This window comes from Vanessa tameamea, chromosome 18, assembly GCF_037043105.1.
Source record: "Vanessa tameamea isolate UH-Manoa-2023 chromosome 18, ilVanTame1 primary haplotype, whole genome shotgun sequence".
NCBI lineage: Eukaryota > Metazoa > Arthropoda > Insecta > Lepidoptera > Nymphalidae > Vanessa > Vanessa tameamea.
In genome coordinates this window covers 5,597,405-5,610,812 of record NC_087326.1, presented here as the reverse complement: position 1 = coordinate 5,610,812, position 13,408 = coordinate 5,597,405, and the positions used below count along the sequence as shown (strand labels likewise).

At 30.1% G+C, this 13,408-nt stretch overlaps 1 protein-coding gene across 1 annotated transcript in view; it reads right to left on the bottom strand.

The window, feature by feature from the left end:
• Window positions 1–1,483: 1,483 nt before the first annotated feature.
• Window positions 1,484–13,408, bottom strand: part of LOC113399575 (ubiquitin-conjugating enzyme E2 R2) — a 28,149-nt gene continuing 16,224 nt past the window's right edge. The window contains exons 3-5 of the mRNA XM_064217635.1: window positions 4,444–4,676; window positions 2,889–3,003; window positions 1,484–2,198 (exon numbers count right to left, since the gene is read on the bottom strand). Coding sequence (XP_064073705.1) covers window positions 2,088–2,198; window positions 2,889–3,003; window positions 4,444–4,676 — 459 coding nt within the window. The 3' untranslated portion in view covers window positions 1,484–2,087. The remainder of the gene's footprint in view (window positions 2,199–2,888; window positions 3,004–4,443; window positions 4,677–13,408) is intronic.

Here is a 13,408-nt window from a genome sequence, read left to right as displayed (position 1 = left end):
ATGTTTTGTTAAATTAAAAGCGTCGTACATTGTAATATAAGTTTATTCTTATTTATCCCTGTGTACATTGTCCTATAAACTAGATTTTATGTCAAAACAGATATTCAAGTAAATTTTAACAAAAATACTTTGATTTTAATATTGTTTATGTAGTTCATTGCCAAAACAAAGTTAATAATATCCATAATATTTCAAATATTTCATATTAATAGGACCACTTATTGGAATAAATGAGAATAATACTTAAAATAAGTTATGTATGCGGCTAATTATTCCATATGTATAATTATATAAGCCAAATTTTTAGAGAGTAATTAATGTAATAATCTATAATTGTTGATCAACTTATATATTTAAGTATAACGTTAGCTTAGTATACTAGCCATTAAAACTACATTTTTTTTTAATTAAATAATTTTGTTAATGTATCATTAAAGTAATATATGTATGTACTCTGCGAATATAACCTAGAAGGTATTGAATTTATTTTTAGTATTATCATACATTTTCGATTTGAGCACACCTACTTTTGAACAATAATTGAATACTACAATCAATTAATCTCTGTACAATTTTTGATACCATCATTCAAAATCTCTAAAGCAGCATTATATACATTGTTTCATAGAAAAATAAATAAAACTGTGATGCATTCATTTTTCTGTTTGAAATAATAAAAAAAAAAACGATATTGCTTTAATTATTTTTTAGTGTCAAAAAAAAGATAAAATTAATACATTTAAATTAAATCAAATTATAATTTAATACATTTTTAAATTATAAAGATGTTTTATGATTAAATAAATCATACAAGCACTTCCTGTAGTGGATAAAACATTATGTACTATTAAAATTAAAAAAATCTATTTCAAAATAATTGGTCTACAATATTTTCTAGGCCCTAATATCAAGGGAACTAATAATAAAAAAAGTAAATGACTTATTGGATGATATTCGAAAATTAAGCTATACATGTTTAAGTTTTGGCTAGAGGCGGACTTTTTGATGAATAATATTAAAATTGGCATTTGACTGAGTCATTATATAAAATATTTCATCTTAGATACAGTTGAATATCAATAGGCAGCATGCCATAGTTATATTTTCATAATAATTTTACAATTACTTGTATATTTAAGCAGAATATGAATACAGTTTATGTACTATTTAATACAATACTGTATTTTAAATATTGACAGGTTCCCTTATATGTTATAATATCAATTTTGCGGAATATTATTATTTAAGAATTATGTAGTCTTTTGCGTGGTACAAAAGATGAAAATTGTTTATGACCATATACTAATAATTTATCTGTCTTGGCAGTGATTACCGAGTTTAAAACAAAATATGTATTTTGTTTATTTCAACTTCTATATAGGACAAATATGAGCAAGTTTTAGGGTAATTTCATTACAATAAAATATATACATAAGTGACATAAGACTACATAAGTGACAGTTGACATTAACAATTTTCTCTCTTTTCTTTGATTGATGATAACTCTGCTAACATAATAATTTTAACATCACCTAGAAATATTTTATTTTGGTCAAGCACTTGCTCCATTATTATTGTTACTGTTGCTTTTATAAGTTACACGGATACATGCAAATTTACATATTCAGTGGCATAACTACACAGGGCAAGGTGCGCTGCACCATCTAAAGCTAACTCAGCCCCCAGGGGCAAAATATTTTATCTTTATTTAATTTGATAGACTTACTTTTGAGTCACTGCTATGTAAACGCACCCCTATTTATCAGTTTAAATGCTGACATAAGTTTAAACTATGTGGCAAGTGAGTTTAGAGGCCTGATATTTTTATCGGTACACTGGTTTCAATCCATCTATCTAGGGCTAGACACCTAGGGCAATGTTTTTTCTAAGTTGTTTTAAATTCTTATAGTGCATTGCCAATGGCATAGTTAACAATTTTTGCGATTGACAATTACATAAACTTTTGACACTACAAAAGTTGGCAATTTTATCTTTGTCGAGATGCAGTTTTAAAGAATAACAAATGCCAATATGTAATATTATATTTTCCTTGTCGTCCGTCCGTCGCATGAGATCTCTGTGACGTATCACGACTCGCCGTTGCCGCTGTCGTCGCCGTCTTCACCCCCCTCCAACTCCTCCTCGGAGTCGGTGTCGAGGTCGTCGTAGTCATCATCATAGAAGTCTGTCATGTCCAACTGAAAGAAAATTACGATTGATTGATAACATTCTATATATTTATATTATTAAGTTTACATACACATTAAAATGTGAATAAATCGGTGGCATTTATACTCGATCATCAGGATCAGATATAGATATATATCAGTTATATATAGTAGATATCATATAGGTATATGTTGAATTATATAAAGCCTTCATTGTTAACAGCTATTTTAATCATTTTTATATATCACTAAAATATAATTTCAAAATCTTTTCGTTATTTAAGTACGCCAGATTTACTGTCAAAAAAAAAATATAATGTGCTAAATATATATTTTTTTAATTACAATTTTATTTCTTATTAACAACATTATCACATATTGTATATGTTATCCTACTATGAAACAGCGATATTTATTTTAATAACAAGCACAAGCAACTTAACGCTTTCGATCCCTTGGCTGACAATGCGTAAACACTCTTGGTTTATCTTTTTTACAGTGGCACACCATCAGAGGCGACAAGTATTCCAAGAAGCCCATTTTTATGATAAAGACAGGCGGACGTATTTATGGACCTGATGGTACGTTGTTACCACTGACCATAGACAATAGCGCCACCAATCATGGAAGCTAAGATGTTATGCCTATCTATGTTTTCCCCTTGATCCCTAGATATAATGTATGTATATCTAAATGTGGTTCAGAGAATGTAGTGCCTACCTGTGGTTCTTGTGTCGTCGATTTCACTTGTGTTTTAATGCAGTAATCTTCTAATGTTAAAGGTACGACTATTCCTTCTTTCTCTGCTTCTATGCGCGCCACTTGAGCTTGTTTTCTGTAATAGACAATACATATAAATTAAACTATTATTATACTTAATCCTATAAGGAAATGTGTTATCATTTTATCTGATAATGTTACGATTTCTGAAATGTTGAATTACAAAATGTTTTCCTCGACTCGTATTGACAATACATCCAAGTTATATACTAAATCAATACGGATTGTAGCGTATAGTTTTAAAAACGTATTTACCGTTTTTCAAACGTCCTTAAATTTTGAGAATTTATATTCTGTTTATATTTAAAATAAAGTTGGTTTCAATAATGTCAAATTGAAAGTAATAATGTAAACGCCTGTAGTGGTGTATCACACTGTACAAGAATTTGTTTCCTACTTTTACTTAATAATATTTTGTGAATATGCCGATGGTGTTTCGAAAATCTATAAACAGATAAAAAAAAAAGAACTGTTAATAAATTCATACGGTACATGCTAAATGTTAATTAAACAAGAGAGTTTCTATCAAGCTGCAGAATTGTTAGGATTGTATCCGTGATATTCTAATTAAATTGAATATATTATATCGGTACAACGATTGATATGAGAAATACAACAAAAAATACATCACACATCGACATAACATTTTCCAGGTCAAACCAATTTTAATCGTTCTTTCGAAACATTTAACGGTTTTAATCTTTTTAACTGTACATTAACCAAAATGGGACATATTTGTTGTAATGGTGTGTAAATCATCCTAATTACAAAAACAATCTTTATTTAAACAAATGAAACGAATCGTTGTTTACCATAAATTTATAAATTTACGATGTATCGTGAATCAATTACTTTATTTCAAACATACAATGGAATAAATTAAGAAGATACATTTAAACTTAAGGTCATTTACACGATATTAGACATTCGACACCGAAAATGGAACATTACCCTATAATTTGTAAACCAAGATGTCTTAAGGTATAGAATATATGGATCCCCTCAACATATACTCGAAAAGTACATTTGTCTGTAACCTTTTCATTGAGGTTATTCCAATAAGTTCAATGGCGATATCCTTGCTGTAAGTCGGTGAGGAGTTGGGGTCCTGCAGATTCCAGTTGATTTTGCAGCATCAGGTTAGTTACCATGACACTTTGATATCATTAAAGCCCCGGGATACTAAATTTTGAGTAGATCGACTAGTAGCAGTTACTCATATCCCTTCATAAACTAGTTCATGATTCTTAAACAGTTAAACCATTGTTTTTATCATAGCTGAGAACCTTGATGTTCCGGTTTAAGTCTGGGCAAGAATCTAATTTGTGTTTAAAATTCATAATCGTGCTCAGCGGTGCTTCTTCTCTATATTATTATATCTACATATCCGTTGTGGAAAATCACGGTGGAATAACGTCCAAACCTACTCCTTTAAAGGGCATAAAGCCTTTGCCCATTAATGGTACAGTTAGGGGGTGGTATTGTATATTTTTACCTTATTATGTTTTCGTACTCCTTATCCTTGCCCTTGGAATCACGCCAGCGGCGGTACATGACGCTCGCGTCGACGTTCGCCGGGCTGAACGTGTTCGGCTCGTTGAGTAGAGATATGACTGATAGCAGCACTGTGCGAACGGACTGCGTAGGGTTCCAGCGCTCGCACGGAAGCTCGCCCGACTGGGGGTCGTCCACCGGTGGATGAAGGATTGATATGCAAAGATCACCGTTCTGAAAAACAAATAAAATAAACTGAAATGTATAATTTGGAATGTATATTTGGACATCTGAAGTATGACTATTTCTATAATAACTATATTTATTAAAGCGAAACAAGAAAATCTACGTGGGTACTAATTGACGTAATATATTCATTTATTTCATCTCATATATCTTGCGGACAAATCACGTTAGAACAAGTTTCATCCGATATCTACGTAATTGTATAATAAAATCTTCATATTAGACAAAATTCGTCACAAAATTACGACGGTTTCATGTATGTAAATTATGCGTGTCCGCTATCGTATCCAGGAATTAACATTCCATGTTTACACTGATTGCAAACTTGCTTTCGTTACAAAATAAATCTTGATGTTTAATAAATATATATGTATTTTGAATAAATTTCAATAAACTTAGAGAAATATACATATAATAAAACTTAAATAAATGTTAGTGAAATGTCCGAATATCTGTTACTGAAAAAGGAAACATATTTTTTTACACGCATTATAATAATTTATTCTGTCTATTTACATTACGAACGAAACGACACAAAAATAAAAAAAAAAACAATTGAAAAACAATCTCAAATAACCCCAAAACATTGTCATGTACGTAGTTAGTAGTTCTCTCAGCACTTCTTTCATGATTTTTCACTTCAGTGTTATTGCGTCGTTTAGTTTGAGGTAAAACATTGACACGTGTTTTAAACAACAGACAAACAATGAGTCGAAGAAAGAGGTCGAACATTTATTCCCGTGACACTTTAAATAAAACTAATTTAAATGTGTCCGCGAAGAGATAATATAACTTGACATATGGATAAGTTGCGGGAATATTTCCTCGGCTTTGAACAATCTAAGGCGAGAGAATTAATCTATACTAATATAATGAATACGAAAGTAACTTTATCTGTCTGTCAATGCTAAAACACTGAACCGAATTTGATGGAAATAGGTACGAAACAAAATTGAACCCCAAGGAAGGACATTGGTCCTTTTATATGACCTACGAACAAAAGTAGGAACGTTCCTATTATCCTATATTATCTATATCTATTATCTATATATTAGTTTCCTATATTACGTATTGTACCGATTATATAAAATATTTTTAACACCCTATTTACATAATAAATTTATTTGAATAATGTTGCACGATGTTCTCACTCTGTATGATATTTTCTTTGTGGCGATACATATCGAATTAAGTTTATTTATAACTGTTCCCAATATATGCAGAGGTGTCTAAATGTATTCATAAGGCCCCCGCGTAGGAAAATAGAAATTGATAATTTCGGCTCGTTAATGATAAAACGGCTATAAATATCGTGTTTGTAAAAAAAAAACGCATTCAAAGAATCGTTGATTATTAAACCTGTACAGTATTTATCGCTTCACGGTATACAGAGCTCTGCGAATCGTATAGTGAGTAACAGTTTAGTTTCATAAAAACCTTTGTTGTCGAATCGGCATATATACTCTTACTAGATGTTTAAAAATCAACCGCCGTCATTCGAAATAAATTATTCTAATTTTGAATTTTGTTTTTCTTTCGAACAACGATCATGTTAAAAAGCACTTGTTTACGTCTTTATCTCATGAATTTATAACTGTCTGAGGTGAGGCAGTTTTTGCAAGTGCCTCTATTATTATTCGTCGAAAACAGCACAAAAGTGACGTTGAAGTCCGTTTTATTTCTTAACTATGACTACTATGACTTATGTGCACTATTTAATTACCGCTTTGCCCTGAAAATTGTAATTAAAATGAAATCTAAATCATATTTATAGATATGTCTAATTCAGATTACAGATTTACGCTAATAAAACTTATGCTCTTTGATAAATTAATTACAAATACATTATGGTCGTTAATTATTTGAATTGTAAACTCGAAAGAAAAATGTCTATGTATTAAATATTTGATTCCTGCATTGACTTCTAATAATCTTGTCAAATACCTCAATTAAATGAAGTAAATTAACTTCTTTTGGCTCTATTTGATGACAAAATGCAAATGTAAAACCTACTACAGTTTTCATTTGCTAAAGACTTATAACCTTTGACTGCAGCCTGTTATGTAATGGGCACGAACGAGTATCTGTGTTATTACTACAAATACAAAATACGAACTATTTTATACTGCATAAATGATACGTTATTTTTATATTTTTAGTTTATTTTTTGTATTTAATTACACAAAATACTAAACTGGATGTTAATGAACAAATCTATTTTGATGCAGTGTTAAAATTCGATCTAATACGAATGTTCTAGTTCTAGCATACACATAGGCACTTCAGAAAAACACAAGTGCATCAAATAAACAAGTATAGGTATATCATAGTCCAATAGAAGCGAAATATATAAAAAGTTATGACTCTAGCTTTGCATAAAATTAAATTTATGACGACAAAACATTACAATTTAATTTTGTAAAATTAAAATATCAGTATTTGGAATAAACAATTCTCCTTAAGAATTCAAAATGTCGGATAATGCAATGACGGAATTCGGTAGCCATTTTGAATTTAGATTTTAATCTACCTGTTACTTTGAAGGTTCGAGCGATAAAATATCAAAAGGGAGTTTTTGGAATTTGAAATATCTAATACTCGGCTAATTATACTTAAATAGTACAGCGATTACGAAGTTTCTATGGTTCTTTCTAGATTACTAAATCAGAAATGTTAACCTTCACGATTCGTTAAACAGATTACAATTCCAAGCACAGCTTTGGAGATTGTTAGAATTTTCGTTTTGGACTTTAGCCCGTTGTAATAGGATACAAATGAAAAATAGTATCGTATCGCTGTATGAAATAAAACCAAGGGCACAATGTAGAGGTAAGCCGCTCGGAATACCTAGGCTTCTTCCGCTATCTCCTTATACAAGTAATATATCTTAAGAACAATTTATAACACAGTGATGTGACGTTTCACGTTATACTGCAATCATTATTATAGCTGACTTTAAAACAACATAAATTATGTGTCGACCTTATCTATCTATCTATCTAGAAATTTCTTTAGAAACTAATTTCTATGATTATTTTATTGCAATCTGTATTACATACATATTCTATTCTTTTAAATAATAAAAAGATGTAAGTTTCAAAAAGATTTAGTTTTAGTTTGAACAATGAATTATATTCTAGATAATTTATATGTATCAGACAAGTAGTTTTCGTTTTGAAATAATATTGCGAAATCATGTGCCAGTGAGTAAAATATATTTTTATTCCACGTATCTCATGCAAGTAAATTTATATTTGCATTTACACGAGGCTACTAAATATATTTTAGAGGAAAAGTGACGGATAATTCGTGGCTGATTTCCTACTAACATTTATAAGTTGATCTTAATTAAGAGTCATATATATGTAGGTACTTCCTAAATATTAATAGTTTTAACCTTACCATTATGACATTTATATTATAATCTATTAATTATTTTATATTAGGTAATCGTAGTGACAAAATAATTATTTATAACTGACATTTAAATTTTATTAAAATATTTCCAGGACGAGACGTGACGTTATGATATTAACTATATCATATAAAATATATAAAAATAACAAACGTGACGCAAGGATTTTTCACATCGTAACAACATAACTATCTAAAGGACATTTCTACTCAATAGTTGTATATACTTGTATATAATATAGTTATTATCTCAGCATACTGATAGCATGATTTACGTGCAACGTAAAAACTATAAATAATAATATTTATGTTAATATTGTGATGATTTTTATTTATGTTACTCTGATTTAGAGATGGTAACACTGTTGCATGGCGGTTGGCTGGTTGAAAAAGCAGCCAATCACGATCGAGCTCAGCTGATCTATTGGATGATCGCGCACATTTTGATGTGACAGAAAGAAGTTAAAAAAAACGAAGAAGGGAGACAGGTGTCAGACTGGGAGCTCAACGGGGTTATCTTAAAATGAAGGGTGATTGATTGTACAACTTGGATAATTGTGCTGATTAGACCTATTGTGTTAAAATAAAAGTATTTACATCTAATTGAATTGAGTTTGGATTTACGAAAATATATTATAATATATATTCATTTGGATTGGATGTAAAGGTCGTTGCAATTGATTTGAAAAAAATAACAAAGTTATATTAAATAAAATTAATTTCGAAACTTATAAATAAATATATATAGATATAGTTAAATGCAAATAAAAAATTGGCACAAGGGATAAACTATGATTTGTGAGTATTTTAATTCTTATAATTTATATGTATTCACGTTGTAAGGAATGACCTACTTATAATAAAATGTTTTAAAAACGAACGTAAACGTAAGTACATATAATATTTTGATCGTTCTTTTTTCTGATGCAACATTTCTTGTTCTAATATAATTCGTTTCAAAAGACAACAATTATAAATATGACGTAAAGCGATAATATTCTACCGCCAAACAACAGTACTCAGTATTGTAGTGTTCCGGTTTGAAGGGTGAGTAAGCCAGTGTAACTATAGGTACAAAGGACATAACATCTAAGTTCCCAAGGTTGGTGGCGCATTGGTGATGTGAGGAATGGTTAAAATTTCTTACAACTCCATTGTCTATGGGCGGTGGTGACCACTCGTCCGCCAAACTATACCATAAAAAAGCGATGCGTTGCATGACAGACGTTACGAAAAGTATTTTACTTTTTATATATTTAAAAAATAACTTTAGAAATATGATTAATAAAAACGGATTCATTAATTTCTGACTCATACCACTTTTGACGTAGTCATATCGTTACCTTATATTTCAATGTTTTATGTAACTAAATAAATAGGTAAAGAGTAAAACCGCTGCTTCATTTGTTACTGTTTAAGCTTAATTTGTATTTTAACATAATTTACGTCTAAAACAATTATTATAATTTACGAAATAACAATAAGGATAGCTCTGTCGATAGACTAATATTATTTGAATTTTAATCATATATGAAATTCTTCAAAATCTAAGATTAATTATACCATATATTACAGTGTTATCTTAATATACATCTATCTGTCTAAAGCCTATTCCAATCGAAGTAGGAATAAAGATAAACAAACCTTAGATTTTCTAATAGCTCAGCTATATCGTGCACTACTAAGAGTTTACATTTAACTACTTATCAACCTTCATTTTATTTCCAAACTTCCGATAATAGTTTTATCGACGTTCAAAACGCTATTTTTTCGTGAATGAATATCATAGATTAATCAAATGTTGTTTATTTGGCTTTTGTCCTATACATTGAAACTTTTTCTAAAACACGAATGAAAAAACACTCATCGTTCTTCCGATTGCGTAGAAAACTGTTATTATTGTTTACACTCGTGTGATTGTTTCTGGTATATAAAATACTAGCTGTCCGTCCCGACTTCATACGATATGGTAAAATCCATACAAAGTCGAGGTGACATGTATCCCAATTTCGCCAACTAAAGTAGAATGATCGCTAATTTCTTGTTTTTTTTTGTGCTAGGAAAGTTGAAATTCTATGCTTTTTTAATATAATTTTCTACTATATGCATGTATATATAAAAAATATAAACCTTCCCCTTAAATCACTTTGTTTATTGATGAAAACTGCATTAAAATCCATTGCATAGTTTTTAAAGATCTAAGCGTACAGACGGCGGGAAGCGGCTTTATTTTATACTACGTATAGATAAAGTTAGATAACTAGCAACGTACAATAGGAAGAGGGCTAGTCGTATGGGAAAAGTGTTTACAAAAGACATTGCAACGTACGACATGCCATTAGTGATGACATAAAATTTAGAACGAAAAAGCAATACAAGATACAAATCTACTGCTGACTTAATGTTACGGCCCGGATATTAAAAAACTGAGCGTCCATTCTATTTAACATTATATAATATAAATTATAATTCCAACTTATGCGGATACGTAGTACGAACTTGCAATATTTTACATTTATAATTTCGTTGTTAAAACAATAGCGTTAATTATTTAAATGTCTGTTTGTAGAACGCGAAATCATGTACATACTGCTATTATTATCTGGTATTTTTACTTATACGATCTAGTTCTCTTCCTGTCTACGTAAGTGGTTATGTAGTTATCGAGTTACGTACTAAATAACACGGAAAGTACTTAGCTTACACGATTTTTATATTGTTTTAATGTTTAAAACGGTTCTTTTATTTGTATTTTGATATTCAAAGGTAAAAAAAAAAACGTATTATATACCTTATGAGTACCTATAAGTAGAAACTGTGTCTGAATATATATTCATAATAACTTTTCTAGAATAGTGCTATTTTATATTTTATAACAAGTAAATAATATTAATGTTATACAATTATCCTCGCCTTTCATATTGTATATTTAGTATGACATCTATATCCGCCTTATAAAAAATATTTTCATACATATTCCATACAGAAAATGATCATTTGTCAAAATTAATCGTGAGTAGGATCATGGGACACGAAACTACGGCCCGCAAGCATCAAGTACCAATAGGTGCTCGATATTGGCGTACACATTTGCGTTATTCGAAACTATGCAATAGTATAATCCGTGTGCTTGTCATACATCATAGTCGTAACTCCTTGGAGTGGAGACAGTCTGGCCCTTACGCTATAAAGTTTGGAGACACCTGCTCTAGTTGGTACCGATATTAATTATGTAACATGTAATCGAGTAAACAGCGTTTTAATTAATGTGTAACGTGGCGTTTAAGTAATGCAGTTTTGTAGGATTTTTTTTAATGTGTATATTTTATTGATATATTGAGTAAAGTTTATGGTCTTAGTCTACCACCAATCAAATTTCTTAATTGTATTGCCGTTTGTAGATGTTAAATGTTTTTATTGGACGTTGTACCTTTTCTTAATAAAAAAAAAGCTGAAAATAATTGAAATTGATTTTATACAAAATATTTATCTTTAGTTACCTTGTTGATAAACGACGTAAGTAAATAATTAAATCTATTAATTTTTAAGTTTATTCGAGGCTACCTCCATATCAAACTTTTTGACAATTTATTTAGTGATTAAATTAGAATGAGTATTCAGATTTTTTTTCGCATTTGTAATATCTGTCTGAAGTCCTATCGCACCACAAACAAGAAGTAAACAAGATTTAATTCTATTCTATGATAACGTGACGTTTCACGCAAGTGACACAAATTTTAACAAATAGACCCGGGCTCACAGTTTCGCCAAACAAAGACTCAGTGAAAGTAACCAAACAGCTCTGCTAACGGTCCTGTCTAAGGAGATACGAGAGAGCATACCTAAGCCTGTCATATATCTTATTCATAACCGACTGGCTGTCCCTCTAACAAAGCCTGGATTTCTATCACGGTTCACAACCGTACCGATGATGCAGTACCTAGCGAATACATACTTCAAATAATATCTTCATTATGTACAATTGTACAATAAATGGATTCCTAAAATTGGGTAAATTATACTTGAAAGATATCATCGATCCAGTATCGTAATATATTTTTTATTAATTAAAATTGTTTTGTATTAAATGTTTTTAGCGGATTTTAGTCGCGTTTAGGTTTGTTTATACATTAAATTAATATAATAGTAAAAGTACATCGATTTTCATTCACGATAGACTAATGTGACCGCAGTCGGCAATGGTTTACAATGTCGAATTAAAAATCAGATCAAATTCATCACGATTTTATACGAGTACAATTAGGATTTTTTTGATATCAGTTATGAACGTATAAGAATTACCCAAGCGTTCTTTTCACACGTACATCTTTTGCTAATGTACCGTTCTAAACGTCCTGAGTATTTTTTTCAAGCTTTTATTTAAATAAATCGTAATATTTCTAAAAATACCAACTGGTTTGAATTGCAAAATGTTTAAGCCAACATTTATCTACGCAAAAAGTTTCAAATTAATGTTTTATTTACATTGATAAGGATTAATAAGTTAAACTGAACTTCAGTTGCCATTGTTTTAATCCACTATATTTAGACATAAAAATGTTTATTGTAAGTTATCTATGAAAAAAAAAAAGATCTATATATGTACAATGTATATGCTGTCGCGAATACTTCTGGCATTTTAGAGTCCTACGAATTTTTAATACGAAGATTTTTTGGATCTCGCATAGTTTTGGCAACGTTTGCTTCAGAAGTGCCTAGGAACGACACTTTTCTTTCCCTTTACGTCAGCATGTTAGGCTATCTAAAAAAATGTGCAACATATTAACATAATAATATGTAGCCTATGTTCGACCTGTGTATCCGTATATACTTATATCTCTTGATAAGTAACACACAGTTACAGTCTGTAAATAATTCGCTATTGGACTAAAGCCTCCTGTCCTGTTAAGGATAAGGTTTAGAGTTATTAGTATATTTATGGCAGAATGTAATCCGACGCAAGTAGATTTCCTTAAGATATTTTCCTTTACTGCCAAGCTTCGTGCTTATATATTAAATTATAAACATAAAATAAGCACGTTATTTTCCGTTGAGCTATATTGGCTGAACTTAATTTTAAATATACGTGTATAATTATCTACTTAATAAACGTTGTCAAATTTACACGAGAAATTGTGTAATATTTCTGTAATTAAATAATCACTAAAAATTAAGTTAACTTTTTATTTAGCCGACGGGCTTATCTGCCACCTGATGGTAGGAGTCACCATCGCATTTAGACATTGGCGCCGTAAGAAATAATAAGCATGATTTGGAACACCAATGCGTCAGCAACCTCAGGACTG